Genomic DNA, 13,680 nt, shown 5'->3' with positions numbered 1-13,680 from the left:
TGATCTCGTTGTCTTTTAAAAAGGGGGATCGTCTTGATCCAAAGAATTGGCGTCCCATTTCGCTGTTGAATGTCGACTATAAACTGGCATCACGAACCATTGCTGGCCGGCTCCTCCGTGTCATTCACCTGGTCGTGCACCGGGACCAGACGTGTGGAGTGCCGGGTCGGTTCATAGGGGAGAATGTCACCTTTCTCCGTGATGTTGTGAGTTATGCTGAGTCTACGGGCACCGCGGTTGCAATCTTATCCCTCGACCAAGAAAAGGCCTTCGACCGGGTGGATTGGGGCTTTTTGCGATCTACCCTTGTCACCATGGGTTTCGGCCCCCAATTCATTGCTTGGGTAGACTTGTTCTACAGGCAGGTCCAAAGTGCCATTAATGTAAATGGTCATCTGACACCGTTTTTCGGTCTCTCGCGAGGTGTCCGGCAGGGGTGTCCCCTGTCTCCTCTACTGTACGTTTTGGTTTCGGAGGTCCTTGCCTGTAGTATTCGCTCCAACCCCCGTATCGTTGGCCTTTCCCTCCCGGGGTGTCCCCCACTATCCCCCATATCTCAGTATGCTGACGACACGTCGTTAATTTTAACATCCGACGATGGGATCGAAGCTGCTCTGGAAGTTTATCATCAGTATGAGCGGGCGTCCGGGTCAAAGATCAATTTCGGAAAGTCCAAGGGCCTTTGGTTGGGCGGCTGGCGGGGCCGCACGGACTCCCCCGTCCCTTTCGATTGGACACCTTCGAAACTCAAGGTCCTTGGAGTGTTTATCGGTCCTGGTAACCTGGAAGAGGATAATTGGCGCCCGCGCATTTCTGCGGTGGACCATGTTCTCAAATCCTGGCGTTCACGTGTTCTGACCTTTCGCGGCAAGGCTCTCGTTATTAATGCTCTCGCCCTCTCCCGGGTCTGGTATGTGGCGTCACTCATCCACATGCCGGCTTGGGTGGAGACGGAGCTTACTCGACTTGTGTTTTCATTCTTTTGGTCTGGCAAGCGGGAGCTCGTCGCCCGCGCTGCAGTAGTGCAGCCAGCTCTTTTTGGTGGTTTTTCAGTGGTCAGTGTTCGCTTCAAGGTGTGGGCTCTTCTGGGTCAATGGGTGAGGAGGTTTGCCTCCTCTCCCTCCAGTTGGGTCTCACTGATGTCGTTTTGGTTTCAGTCTGTCCTTGGTGTCTCTCCTCTCGTTGCGTTTTCCCGCCCTTTTTCTGTTGACTCTAGAGCCTTGCCACCATTCTACCAGTCTCTGATCCTAGCGTGGCGGAAACTTGATGGGTCTTTTGCCACGTCCAGGGATTGCCTTGTTTATGCTTCTTCGTCTCCTTTGGTCTGTTCCCCTGTTGTCAGCATGTCTTCTAAGTCATGCTATTTGCATCTCCTTTCTGAGAACATGGTCCAGCCCCGTTGTGTGTACAAGTATGAACTTCAATTCCCTAATCTTGATTGGCCTGCCACGTGGCGTACCCTGTCTATGTTCGACCTGGATCGTCGTGTCACCGACCTTAACTGGAAGATTGCGCATGGTGTTCTGTACACCGCTCGGCGTCTCTCTCTTTTTGGTTTGTCGGTTTCTCCGTCCTGTTTTTGCGGTCCCCAGGTTGAGTCACTTGAGCATCTGTTTTACTATTGTCCGCTTGCTCAGAGTGTTCTCTCCTGGGTCCAGTCTTTGTTGTTCGTTTTCTCCCCTATGAGTCCTGTCATTCTTTTACGTCATGTTCTTTTCGGGTTTAAGACGAGTGAATTGATCTCTGTCCCTTGGGGTTTCGTCTACCTTGTTAATGTTTCTAAGTACTGTATTTGGTTGTGTAGGAACGATTACCGGTTCCGTAATGTTCGTCCTGGTGCCGTTGCGGTGATTGCGTCCATTAAAGCCCGCTTGAAGTTTTATCTACCTCTAGCCTTCAGGCGGTGCAAATCTAGCAGACGTCGTCGCTTCTTCCACAGACAGTGGTGCGCTAGTGGCGTTATTGCTTCTGTCTCAGGCAACTCTCTGGTCTTCAATCTTTAGTTCTCCCCCTTCTCCCCCGTGTGTTCCTGTGTCCGTCATGTTGCCTTTTGTGCTGGGTCTCCTTCATTGGTGTACTGCACAGGGGTTTTGTTCCGTTTCAGTCCTGTTGTGTCTGTTATGTAGCCACTTGTGCTGGGTCTCCTTCATTGGTGTACTGCACAGTGGTTCTGTTCTATTCATGTTTTGTCCATGTTTTTGTTTGCTTTTGTCCCTACTGTGGTAGGTAAGTGTGTCAGCGGGTATGCGTGAGTGTGGTATTTTGGTGCTTTGACTAACCATTATCACTAACCTGAGCATGGGAGTTTAATCTTTGAAAGTGTGTGATTAACCTGGGAGGTGGGGTTCGATCCCCCAGCGAGTTTGGCGTCCTGGTGGGCCCTCCGTTTATGGCGGTCCCAACCCTCAAGCCCTTGCACTCTGGCGGCGGGTTTGGATTAGACATTTAGGTCGGCAGGCATTGCACCGCCCTCACGGGAGCCTGGCCGTCCGCCTTAAACATAAAAAAAAAAACTGCACTGATGAGGCCCAGAAGGCCGAAACAGTACTGCCTGCAGTTACATATATATATATTTGTATTTTTTTTAACAAAACAGCATCCTAAACCATGTTGTTTTCGAATAACTCTTACGCGTCCCATCCTTACGATTTTTCCTTTGATTACGATTTGATCTTGTCAAACAACTCACTACGATAACAAATCAGAGTAAAGAAAATTGTGCTTTTAATGAACAGGAGGATAGCATTTTTCATAGAGTTCCATTGTTCTCTCGCATTTATTAAAAAAATTATCCATTACTATACAACTCTTTCTCTCAAACTGGAAGTCCCTTTTACATTCTTTTTTCCTACATCAATTGAGACCTTCTTATGCACATTCACAATGATTAGACAGCCTTTGTGAATTACTCTGTGGTATGATATAGATAAAAATTTGAAGAAGAGGGCAGGGTGACTGTCAGATCCTAACTCTTATCGTAAAAGAGGTTCTTACTAAGTCTACAGTAGTTGCTGTTAATCAGATATCGTCGCCCTATCGGCTTTATTTGGTACTCAAAGGAATTTTGTCAAAATGATTCTGTTCACCTCAAAAGATTAATTTTAAAACATTTTTAAAATCCCCTTTAAACAAAGTGTACAACAGAGGATTGACAAGGGAAGTTCCAAATCTCATAAAAAGAAGCAGAATATTAACGGCTGGTGGAAAGTGTATCACTATATTCTCGTCATGAAAAATCGAGCTAAGGAAGTACGAAAACCAACCCAAAATAAAGCCGAAAATCATTGAGCCAAGATTGGTCACGGCGCGTTTTTGTCCCCGTTTTTGCCGGGCTCCCCTCGAATTCCGAATATGAGACAACTGTCGGCGAATTTTTCGCAGTTGCCCACGCAGCACCAAGAAAATGTGTCCATAAGCAGCTGCGAGGAGTAATAAGGGAAGAGCAACAAGCCCCACAAAACAACTGTAGCTGTAAATCACATCACTGTAAAGTTCATTGGATGTTTGTGTCGACCCGAGGCTGATCCAAATCAGTTGTAGAAGCGAGACAGCCAAAGAGAAGGTCCAAACAAATACCATCAAGACCCCCATTCGTTGTTTGCTCACGATCCTATAGTATTTCATGGGGTAGATGATCATCACGTATCGTTCAAACGTCACGACAAGAAGATGTAATATTGTCGAAATGGCAATAAATCTGGAGGCCAGATCCATTGCAATACAGAAGCTAAATCCGTCTGACACAATGAGATTGCTGGCAAATATCAAAGGAATCGCGACAAGTCCTGAGAGTAGATCAGAAAGCGCTAAACGAGCTAAGCATAAGTTTGTCACTGTTTGGAGTTGCTCGTTTCTGCACACCAAAGCGATCAGTACAGAATTTGTTACGATTATAAGGCAGGATAAAACGCCCGACAGCACGAGAGGGAGATAATTTTCATGTAGCTTTAGCATGCCCCGTGTGCTGTTTGGTTCTTGAGAAGTTGCGTTTTCACTGAAGTTGTTGAAAAGATACGCAGGGTTCATGGTGTCGTTGACTCTTTACGTATTTGATCCTGTTTCTTGTGGCTTAGCACGGTCTTTCAAACCAAAGTCTGAACGTTACCAAACGAATTCAAACTGGTTGACCTCGCTCTACGAAAACTTGACCAAAAGACCTCTGACTGTTTTATTTTTAGCAGTTGATCAACTCTTTCGACGGATTTGCGTCACTGTTACTTAAAAGAAAGGAAAAAGAGAGAGACATAAGTGATCAACGTTTTACTCTGAGACTCTTTTGGATAACATTTCAAATAGTTGACAAAGGCAATTCATTATAGCAATCTTATGCCCCCATTTAGAAAAAAAAGTATGTTTAGTTAAATGAAGTTGAACTGAATAAAAGTCAGCACTGGAAAACTGAAAAACTATAATTTGCCTAGAGTTTTTCATTGTACTAAATTTTTAAAATAGAAGACATCAGTTTAAGCAACTTAAAGGAAATAAAAACCGTGTTTGGAACAACAGCTTAGAATGTGTTCTAGATTTGGTGTGAAAAGGGTATTTAGTGAAAGTAGTACTTCCATTACCACCGTTTTGACTGCTTGGCGAAATTTCCAATTAATCTGAAATTGTTTTTGAAATTAGACCTCTGCGATCAAAAACTGTAATAACATCAAACAGATAAGTCGATATTTATATGAAATCATGTACATGGGAAATGTTATGCATACTAATAGTTGAGGGCAGGATATTCAATCCCAACCGGTGGAGACAGTTCGAATTGAGAGAAAAAAAATTAAATGTAACTTCGCAAAATAAGCCAAGTTTCGGGTGCAATTTAAAAGAAACGGGCACTATTAAATTTTTCGAAGAACACAAAAATTGCACTCTCGTCATAGGATAAAAGGGCTCATGCGGAGAGTGCAAAAGTAAATGTGCCAAATGAAAACGAACGTAGTCAATCACTAGTACAAGATTGTTGATCTTTGTGCTTATGCTTTCGCTTGTGTCAAGGCCGTTCTCACGGTGAAATGAGAGCTAGTGTACTTGTGTTTAAGCTTGCACTTGTGCTTGCGTCGTTAATGAAAATCAGCCTTTATATAAATCCTAAGGGGACGGAAAACGTTCGGTTCATTCGCCACGCATTTGGTTTCATAATCTTAATTTTCATCAATCACTGACGATATAAATTTAGAGAACTATGCTTGCTAAATTATTAAAGTTGCAAAAATGCTATGAATTATGAAAACCAATGTGAATTTCTGCCCTGATAACTTTAAAATTCTTAATGTTCGACTATTTAATTAATCTTAACCACCATGTTAAACCTGGATTTGGATGACATTGATTTTATAAAAAAAAAAAAAAAGGGTTCTCGCGTAAGGAAACATTCTTTTGTAAACCCCAGTGGCCTCACTCTTTTTACTATTGTTGGCGCCATGACGTTTTTTTTAAATGATTTTTTTTTAAGATTCCGACATGCTTCTATTTTCACGGCTGGTGAACAGTTTTTCTGATATTATTTTTTCTGAACGCCACATTAATACTGTTAAACATCAATTTCTCAAACCGAACGCCACACAAAAGTTTAGGGAGATATGTTTTAAGTTTTGGGACATGTTTTTAAGAATGTACCCATTTTTTCCACCTCATTTTCAAAATGAATGTATTACATTTCTCATCTTGCAAATCCTTTTTCTGTCGTCTATGATCTTGAAAAATTTCATAAGATTGCCGAAATCGAAGTCTCGGAGACCAAGAAAGATGCTAAATCGTAGAGTATTCCACATATTTTTCCAGTTCAGTTTAGTTTTCAATATATCACCACCATTGCGATGTTATGAAAGTCCGTTTGAATGCAACACTGACAATTTTCAAATTCTGATGACATTTGCGCTCTGTATAAAAAGTGCTCGAAAAGATAAACATTGCAATTATTAAAAAACAAATTTTTTTCCCAAGATATGAAGCCTTCGATCACATCGAAAGTTATTGTGGATATATGCCATATCTGAATAGAATATTGATTCAACGTTTCTTGTAAAACACCTATTTGTAAAATCATCGATGCGCTTTGCGCGAATGCTTGGCCCAAAATTAAACTTGAATAGGGACGCCACTTTAACTAGCTTTTCGACAGCTACAAATTGCAAAATAAAATATGCAGCTGTGTTATTAACAGAAGTTTCCGTTAAAAACATCGTTTACACCTACCTTTTGGTCTTTAAAAATTTGAGTTTTTTCTTATGAGAGAAGTGTATTGTGAACTGAAATTTTTCATGAGCATACTGCATTTGCTTTGAAAATTTCCGTTATTGATTTAAAAGTGGTTTGTTCAGCTTTAAACCCAGCTGAGAAAACGGTATTTTCTATCTAGTCCGTGCAGACCAACCTTGGGCTTTTGTTATACATTGTTAAACTTCTATTGGTGTCTTGGCTCGTGTAGAGAGACAATAAATTTCAATGGAGCACTATACAACCAAAAATACACTTTCTAAGCTACTTTTAAAAAAAATTTCTTCTTGCCAAGTGAGATTAGTCAGACTAGATACCCAAACGCGCGCGCTGAAAATGACTGATTCTGCGTCAACGATTTGTCGAGAAAATTTATATTTTTCATTGTTTATCACCCTTACAAGAAAGAAAGAAAGAGGGTCTAATAACGCATTTATTAAGCTGAGATGAACTTTAGCAAAAAGGCTTAGTTATGGATGAAATCAGTTGGCACATTTGATCTTTCAGATTCTCTTGTTGCCAGTTTTCAAAATTTTTCTCATCTCATAGTCAGATGAGATAACAACACTGTAAAAGAAAGGTAATTATTTCAAGCTGTTCTTTTTAGCTTTCTTGATGTCCTTGAACACTTCATAAACATTATTAAGACAACCACATGCATAAGATGGGAGAAGAAGCTGTCCGTGTGAAGCCTTTTTTCACTCAGGCGGTAAAAGGCGCAAAGCAAATACTAACATTTCAAGATTATCTTTAGAAATTTATTTTTCATCACCGAAAAACTGAATTATCCGGTAAGAGGATGTGGACAGATGATACTCAAACAATCATGGTGTTGTCAAGTAAGTATACTGATTCTTTTGTAATTTCTAAACCTAAAGAAATTTAATCAACTTTACATTAGCATATTAATAGGAAAAAGAAGTCTCACAGGGGAAGAACTTTCCAAGCCATTCAAAAATCTGTTTAAAAGCAAGTTAACATTTCGTTTCCAAAGTTAAATCCAAGTAAAACCCATTAGAATAGTAATGTTTGCGCTGAGAATAAAAAGCAGTTTCATATCGTTACTTTTTTTCGGCTTGAAGTGAGCTTGTTGATGACTTCGTCAGGGAATCCTACCGATGTTTCCCCCTCGTGCATGCTGTAGCGTATTTTGCATTTTGACAACAAGTGACATTAATTTTCTTCTCCCAATCGAATGATAGGACATATTGTTTTTTAAAACAACAGCTATAAATATCGATATTACAGATAAGATAGTTTACTATCCAGTTGGTCCATTATGCAACGAAGGTCGATATCATAAATTCGAAAGCAATTTTTTGGACCCTCTATATTGATATTTTATCCGACTGCTCTATCAATGGCTCATTTGGGTCACGATTGGGACTGGGCAGGATTTCATATGATCCAGTGCGACTCCATGGGGTATAATTACTCCAAAAGTATCGCAAGAATAGTCGCGTTTCAACCTTGAACTGGACAAAGCTCAATTCCGCAGGTGATCAATCGGCAGTTGGTCTTCATGTAATCCTATGAGACAAAATTTTTAGATGAAAAAACTAATCAGTGACGACCTTTTCACTCTCAAAACAAGAACGAATCAAAAGTTTAAAGTGCTACATCAAGAGGGGTTTTCTCAAAGCTGGGGAGAACTATGAACCGGTAGATATCATCAGTGGCGGATCCAGACCTTAAGCTAAGGGGGTGAGGGGGCAGTTTTGTGTGTGTATGCGCGCCGCCGGCTTTTCTCCCCCCCCCGCGTTTATCTTTTACCCAAAATAAGAGGGGACCCGGGCCCCCTGAGCCCCTCCCCTAGATCCATCTCTGCGTCTCTGTGAATATTTACTTAAGGTGAAAGGATTGGGAAAATATGAACAAAATGGTAATTAATGAAAAGAAAATCAAATCTATGCTTGTCATCGGGAAGCGATCGAGAAAACGTTTGAATCAAGATCAACATCTAGATAGCAATTTGTCTATTGCCTTGAATGATTCACACATTGAAAGAGTAAGATCACATAAATTTCTCGTGGTAGAGATTGATGATGACTTAACTTTCGAAAATCACTGTACTGCTCTCGCTCAAAAGGTATCAAAAAGAGTTGGTCTCCTCAAATATATCAGTCCATATCTAAAGAGTGACCATAAGGAAATATATTTCAATGCTATTATCAAACCGACTCTCTTATATGGCGCTAACATTTGGACACCAACATCTAAAGAAAACCTAAACAACATTCTTAGACTGCAAAAGAGAGCTTCAATGATCGTCTTAGACGCAGAACCACGCTCACGCACATTGCCTTTGTTCAACACGTTGAATTGGCTTCCCTTCTATCAAGAGGTGTACGTCAACAAATGCACATTCATTCTCAAGAGAACACTCGATAAAATACCAGAATACCTGAAATCTCTGCTTCAACTGAATTCTGATGTTCACTCCAGAAATACCGTTGCAGCAATATAAACCTACGCTGCCCCAAATATAACAACTCTACCGAATGGAGACGAATGTTCACAGTTAGATCCATCAAAGACTGAACTAATTAGAGTACAGTTCGGGCCATAACCATTTCTGGATATCGGTTTCGAGCTTTGTGATTGGGTGAGATCAAAATCAAAACAAAGCAAATTTGGCCGAGAGGTACTGGCAGCAAGAAGAAGTTGAGCTCAAGAAGAAGTTGAGCTTTTCCTTTTTTTGTGGCGGCCATGTTGTAATGTGGTAGTAAACCGAAACAGAATTCGCTAGTAAGGACTGGACGTAAGATATCATTAAAACGATTCATTTATTTCAAACATTCAAAATGCATGCCCTCTACATCCTCGCATTCTGGAAGAGTACAGTAGATTCTTTCCAGCACAAATTCTTTGTAACGCTTTGGTCCTTCTAGGAATCAAAGCTCCTCTGCCAGCTTGGATGTTACTGTTGGTTGTCCATTGTTTTCCCTATTTTGGGTTACAATAAAACCGATTATATAAGGTTGAACCAAATAACGCGCACTGATAACAATAGGGACGAGAGAGATGTGACATCGTGGAACCGGGATAATTTTATTTCTCTCTCGAGGAAAGACAATATACTGCTTCTCTCCGATTTTTAAATAGGCATGTATCAATATTCAGTCCAACAAGCCTTTACAAAACAGCAACAATAAGGCAAGAAAACAGTAACTTACCCTGCCGATCTGCTGTCCTTTGACATCTTCTAAAGTGTATGTCTTTCTCTGCGATTTGCTGAATATCTGGACTTCTCGTCGAGCCTCTGGAATGCGTTCGATTCTTCATGGAAGAAGACAAGCCGATGCTTGCGGCTCCTACGTGTTGTCGTCTTAACTTTGAATTATAAGCGGTGTTCCACGTGGAGCTTTAACCTTAAAATAATGATATCTGGAAAATAAACGCCAATAAACACGAGTGGGATAAAATAAAAGATAGTAGTCACAATCGATTTTAAGACGAATACACAAGATTGAACTATATGCAAATGAATCATAAAAGGTATTTTGCGCTATTGATCGATTCGCGGGAGAATCTAGATCTCGGAACACTATAAATTCGGTCCTATGGCTTTAAGTCAGCAATAATATATCCTTTACACTTACCCTTTGATTTGAACACCCTGTATGGAAATTTTGTACAGGTCTATCACCGAAAAATGTGAAACTGAGCACGTGCAGTGTTTTTAAACGAGTTTTGCTATTACAGACAAAGTTCCTCTCTCGCGCGTGCTTGTAGACGAAAATTTCACTCTCATCAGTCTGTGTAGTTAAATTGCAACCTTTGTTTCCGGAATGTTTTCAATAGACCACTTTCATAAATGGCTGCCGTATAAATATTCTTTTGTTTAAATCTAAAGTAGCCCTTCTGGCCTCGCTTGAGATAATGTTTCTTTTGAATTATGTACTGGAGAACGAGGCCAGTAAGGCTAATTTCAATTTAAAGAAAAGAATATTAATCCGGCAGCTGTTTATGAAAGTGGTCTATAGAGACACTTCGGCAAGGCTTTTCACCAGTGTGATTTCGTTATTTCCATCATCATACCGCTCTTAGCGCAAATTTTCCGGATGCGATACCTGACAGGAATAGAGGGCACACGATTTTCATTTCATATAATTATTCCTTTTTTTTTTTTTGGCAGTTTCCTCTAGATCGGAAACTGTGCGAACTCTACAGAGAAATCACTTGCATCCCGAACAGATTGAGGATGGATGAATCTCTCTGCTGTCAAGATCGACATTGATTTAAAAATTTCTTCCAGAGCTCTAATTTAAAAGCTTCTTTGTTTGCAGCACTGACCCTAATCCGCGGAAGATTTGTGCCACAAAGACGACAGTGTCTCGAGATATGAAATGAGTTCATCCATGCTGTTACCCTGATCTGAAATTCACAATGTAAGCTTTATAAGGTCCAATAAATAATTATTATTATTATTATTATTATTATAAGGTCGAATAAATAATTGTCATTTTATGCAAAATTGCCCGACCACAACGTATGGTTAAAATTTATGGTTTACACGATACTCCGATGGATCTAGACAAAGGGAATCCGCCTATTAGTTTGCAAACTAACAGACTTTCAACATCAGTGCACTCGAACAAAAACCTCATGCACTCGATTGAAATTTAGACAGATTGGAAGCAAATTTATTCTAGTTTTAAAAAATATTTTTTTCAGGAATCAAAAAAAATGTTATATACCTGAAAATCTCAACTAAAGAGAGGTTACTCTTCAATCGAGCGCTTCGCAACAAGCACCTCCACCCGACTTTTCATCTGAATTTTTCTGTCTCGTCATCGCAACCGCCATCAATTCGTTGCTCAATGTGTGTAATATCTTGTCTTCTGTAATTTTGCAAAGTTTCATGGGATATGGCCTGGGAACAAAGTCGCTAGGGCTCGAATAAAGTAATGAATGGGTTTCCTCGAGGTGACACCCATAGTGGTGACGTCATTAAGTATCCAGAAATGGCTATGACCCGGTTAGACCTCTGAACAACGAACAACGGCAAGGCTAGAAAAGTAGAGTCTTTAAGTTGTTGAGTACAATATGCGCGATGATTTTCAAAACGAATCATTCGTAAGCAGCCGTTCTCTGTACAGCTGTACGTAGGTATTTCTATAGATCACTTGTTAGTGTCAAACAAGCAGACGCCACCTAGCTTATTTAAAGCAATTGTTACGCGCGTCGAGAGGTTTCCCTGTAAGTACAAGTATATAAACACCTCTGCCGCTGCTTTTCATGGTAAGATTTTTTTATTACACGACTCGGGCAGTCGGAGGGCCACTAACTAAAATCAACCAATCAAAATGCTCTATTGCCGGTCCAATATTCTCTAAGTATTGGACCGGGCACCGTCCCGAATGGTCCTGAATGATACTGCACTTGTGTCCCTTTGAACTTCAGTCGTATAATAAATCTCTTATTGACCAAGCTTGCTCGGGACCGTACTGGAAGAATATCGGCCCTCGGTCTTTTTTGTCCGGACCGAGCGCAGCGAGGTCCGTACTTTCAAGACCTCAGGCCGATATTCTCCCGGTACGGCCCTCACGCTTGGTTAATAAGATATATGTAATGCCTCTCCTTTCTTCGTACTCGTTTCTGTCTGTCTCCCCTCACAAATGCTTTCTTCGCAACCAATATCAATAATTCTGCGGAAGAGGTGTAAATTATATTTGGCCTGTGAATGCAACAGTTTGCTTCGCGTAGAAATTCTCTTATTGCTTCTTTTACTATCGACAAAAGAAGACCATTACCTTCCACAAATAGGTATATTTGTTAATGAAACAAGTAGAAGAGTTATCAAAGAGCATAAGAGCTACATGAAACAATTATGTGTTTTGAAATTAAAAAACTTTCTTGCTCGAAAAACAACTTTGACTGTGTTATCACTAAAATTAGTAAGACCGTAGGAATGATTGCAAGCTGAGATACTATTTTATCATCTATCCTCACAAATATATAATAAATCCTTAATTTTACCTTATTTAACTTAGGAGCTCTTTTTTTATGGGAAAGGCAAGTAAAAAATATCTAAACAAAGTTGTTGTTCTCCAAAACGGAGTATTACGCTTAATCTACTTTACTGACAGAAAAGAACATGCTATCCCCTCATTTGTAAATGAAAAATTCCAGCTATCTATCACTCTCTTACATTATGATGTTGTATGTAAACTATTGCTCGATGTTCGTGATGACAGTCTTCCTTTTAGCGTCATGAAAATTTTTACGAGAAGGTCAAACATCCATTCCCATACTACTCGCTCATCAACATCACAACTCTTTAACGCTAAGTCATCTAGGCTTAAAATGCAAAGCAAGTCCTTTTCGCGTATTGGTGTCAGAATCTGGAAGGAGACACCTAATGAAAATCAAAATTATTTAAGAAATCCTTCAAAAAGAAACAAAAGAGTTTTTCTCTAAGACTAAAGATGCCTATATTGAGCATGACAAACACAAATTGAAGCAGTTCTACAATATTGTTACTATACTAAGAAACTTAAGGTCTTTATCTCTTTAAAAATGAATTTCTTTCATTTTACTTTTTCTTTGCTCGGGTATCCTTTTAATGTCTCTTTATGCATAGTATTCCTTCATTTCTGAATTATTTTCAGTATAATTATATTAATTTAATTTAGTTATCTATAAAATTGACCCGCCCTGATAAACATCTGCTATCTGCAAGTCAAAGAAATATCTTTTATGTTAAATATGATAAAAAATTAATGAAATTAAGTGTTTAATATTTACATAAATTTAATATTGCTTATAAGAAATGTTTTTCAAGTTGCCTCCCACAAATCTTGGTGTAAATCCGCTATCCACCAGATTGCGATTTATCCAGTAGAAAGCGTTATCCAACCTTTGAACAACCGGGGCCTGGAGCGAGTATTTCACTTCATTATGAGGCACTACCATCGACAATTACTCAATTTGTGCCATCTGTGCTATTTGCGACACATCAATTGAAAAAAGGGTGAGTGTGCTGACTAAATTGAGAAACTCAGAGTCTTTAATTACTGTTTTTACAATGAATGTGTTTCATTTTCCTTTACTTTGGTATCCTTTAATGTTTTTTAATGTATTATTTCCAGTACAATTTAATTAAGTTAAATTTAATTTAGTTATGTATAAAATTGACTCGCCTCGATTAGCATCTGCTATCTTCGGGTCAAAGGAACATTTTTACGTTAATTATGATAATTAAAAAAATTGATTTGCGTGTTTAGTATTGCATTAAAGGAAATTTTTCAATTTACGTCTCACAAAACTAAGTATACATCTGTGGAAGTCCAGTCCATTACTGAGGCACCACCATTAATAACAGACGCAATTTGTGCCATCTGTGCTATTTTCGACACATCGATTGGTGAAAGGAAAATTGTGCTGACAGTGCAAGTTTAGCCCTCCACATTAATTGCCATTCTACATTGGGTAAAAAAAGAAAGAGTCTAAACACGATAG

At 39.6% G+C, this 13,680-nt stretch overlaps 2 protein-coding genes across 2 annotated transcripts; one reads left to right on the top strand and one right to left on the bottom strand.

The window, feature by feature from the left end:
- Positions 1-646: 646 nt before the first annotated feature.
- On the top strand, positions 647-2,110 carry LOC148719231 (uncharacterized). The gene has a single exon (XM_088741673.1). It carries the CDS (start codon positions 933-935, stop codon positions 2,001-2,003), a length of 1,071 nt encoding a protein of 356 aa, XP_088597799.1. The 5' UTR covers positions 647-932; the 3' UTR covers positions 2,004-2,110.
- A 613-nt stretch (positions 2,111-2,723) lies between these two features.
- LOC148719230 (histamine H2 receptor-like) lies at positions 2,724-4,323 on the bottom strand. The gene has a single exon (XM_088741924.1). It carries the CDS (start codon positions 4,024-4,026, stop codon positions 3,088-3,090), a length of 939 nt encoding a protein of 312 aa, XP_088598050.1. The 5' UTR covers positions 4,027-4,323; the 3' UTR covers positions 2,724-3,087.
- Positions 4,324-13,680: the final 9,357 nt, after the last annotated feature.

The sequence above is a fragment of the Stylophora pistillata genome, chromosome 12 (genome assembly GCF_964205215.1).
Source record: "Stylophora pistillata chromosome 12, jaStyPist1.2, whole genome shotgun sequence".
NCBI lineage: Eukaryota > Metazoa > Cnidaria > Anthozoa > Scleractinia > Pocilloporidae > Stylophora > Stylophora pistillata.
Note: the sequence above shows the minus strand (reverse complement) of the source record. Positions and strands in the feature narration are given on the sequence as shown.

Bases quoted from the DNA above. Each gene is read 5' to 3' on its own strand.
- LOC148719231 (XM_088741673.1), top strand. From the start codon at position 933: ATGCCGGCTTGGGTGGAGACGGAGCTTACTCGACTTGTGTTTTCATTC.
- LOC148719230 (XM_088741924.1), bottom strand. From the start codon at position 4,026: ATGAACCCTGCGTATCTTTTCAACAACTTCAGTGAAAACGCAACTTCT.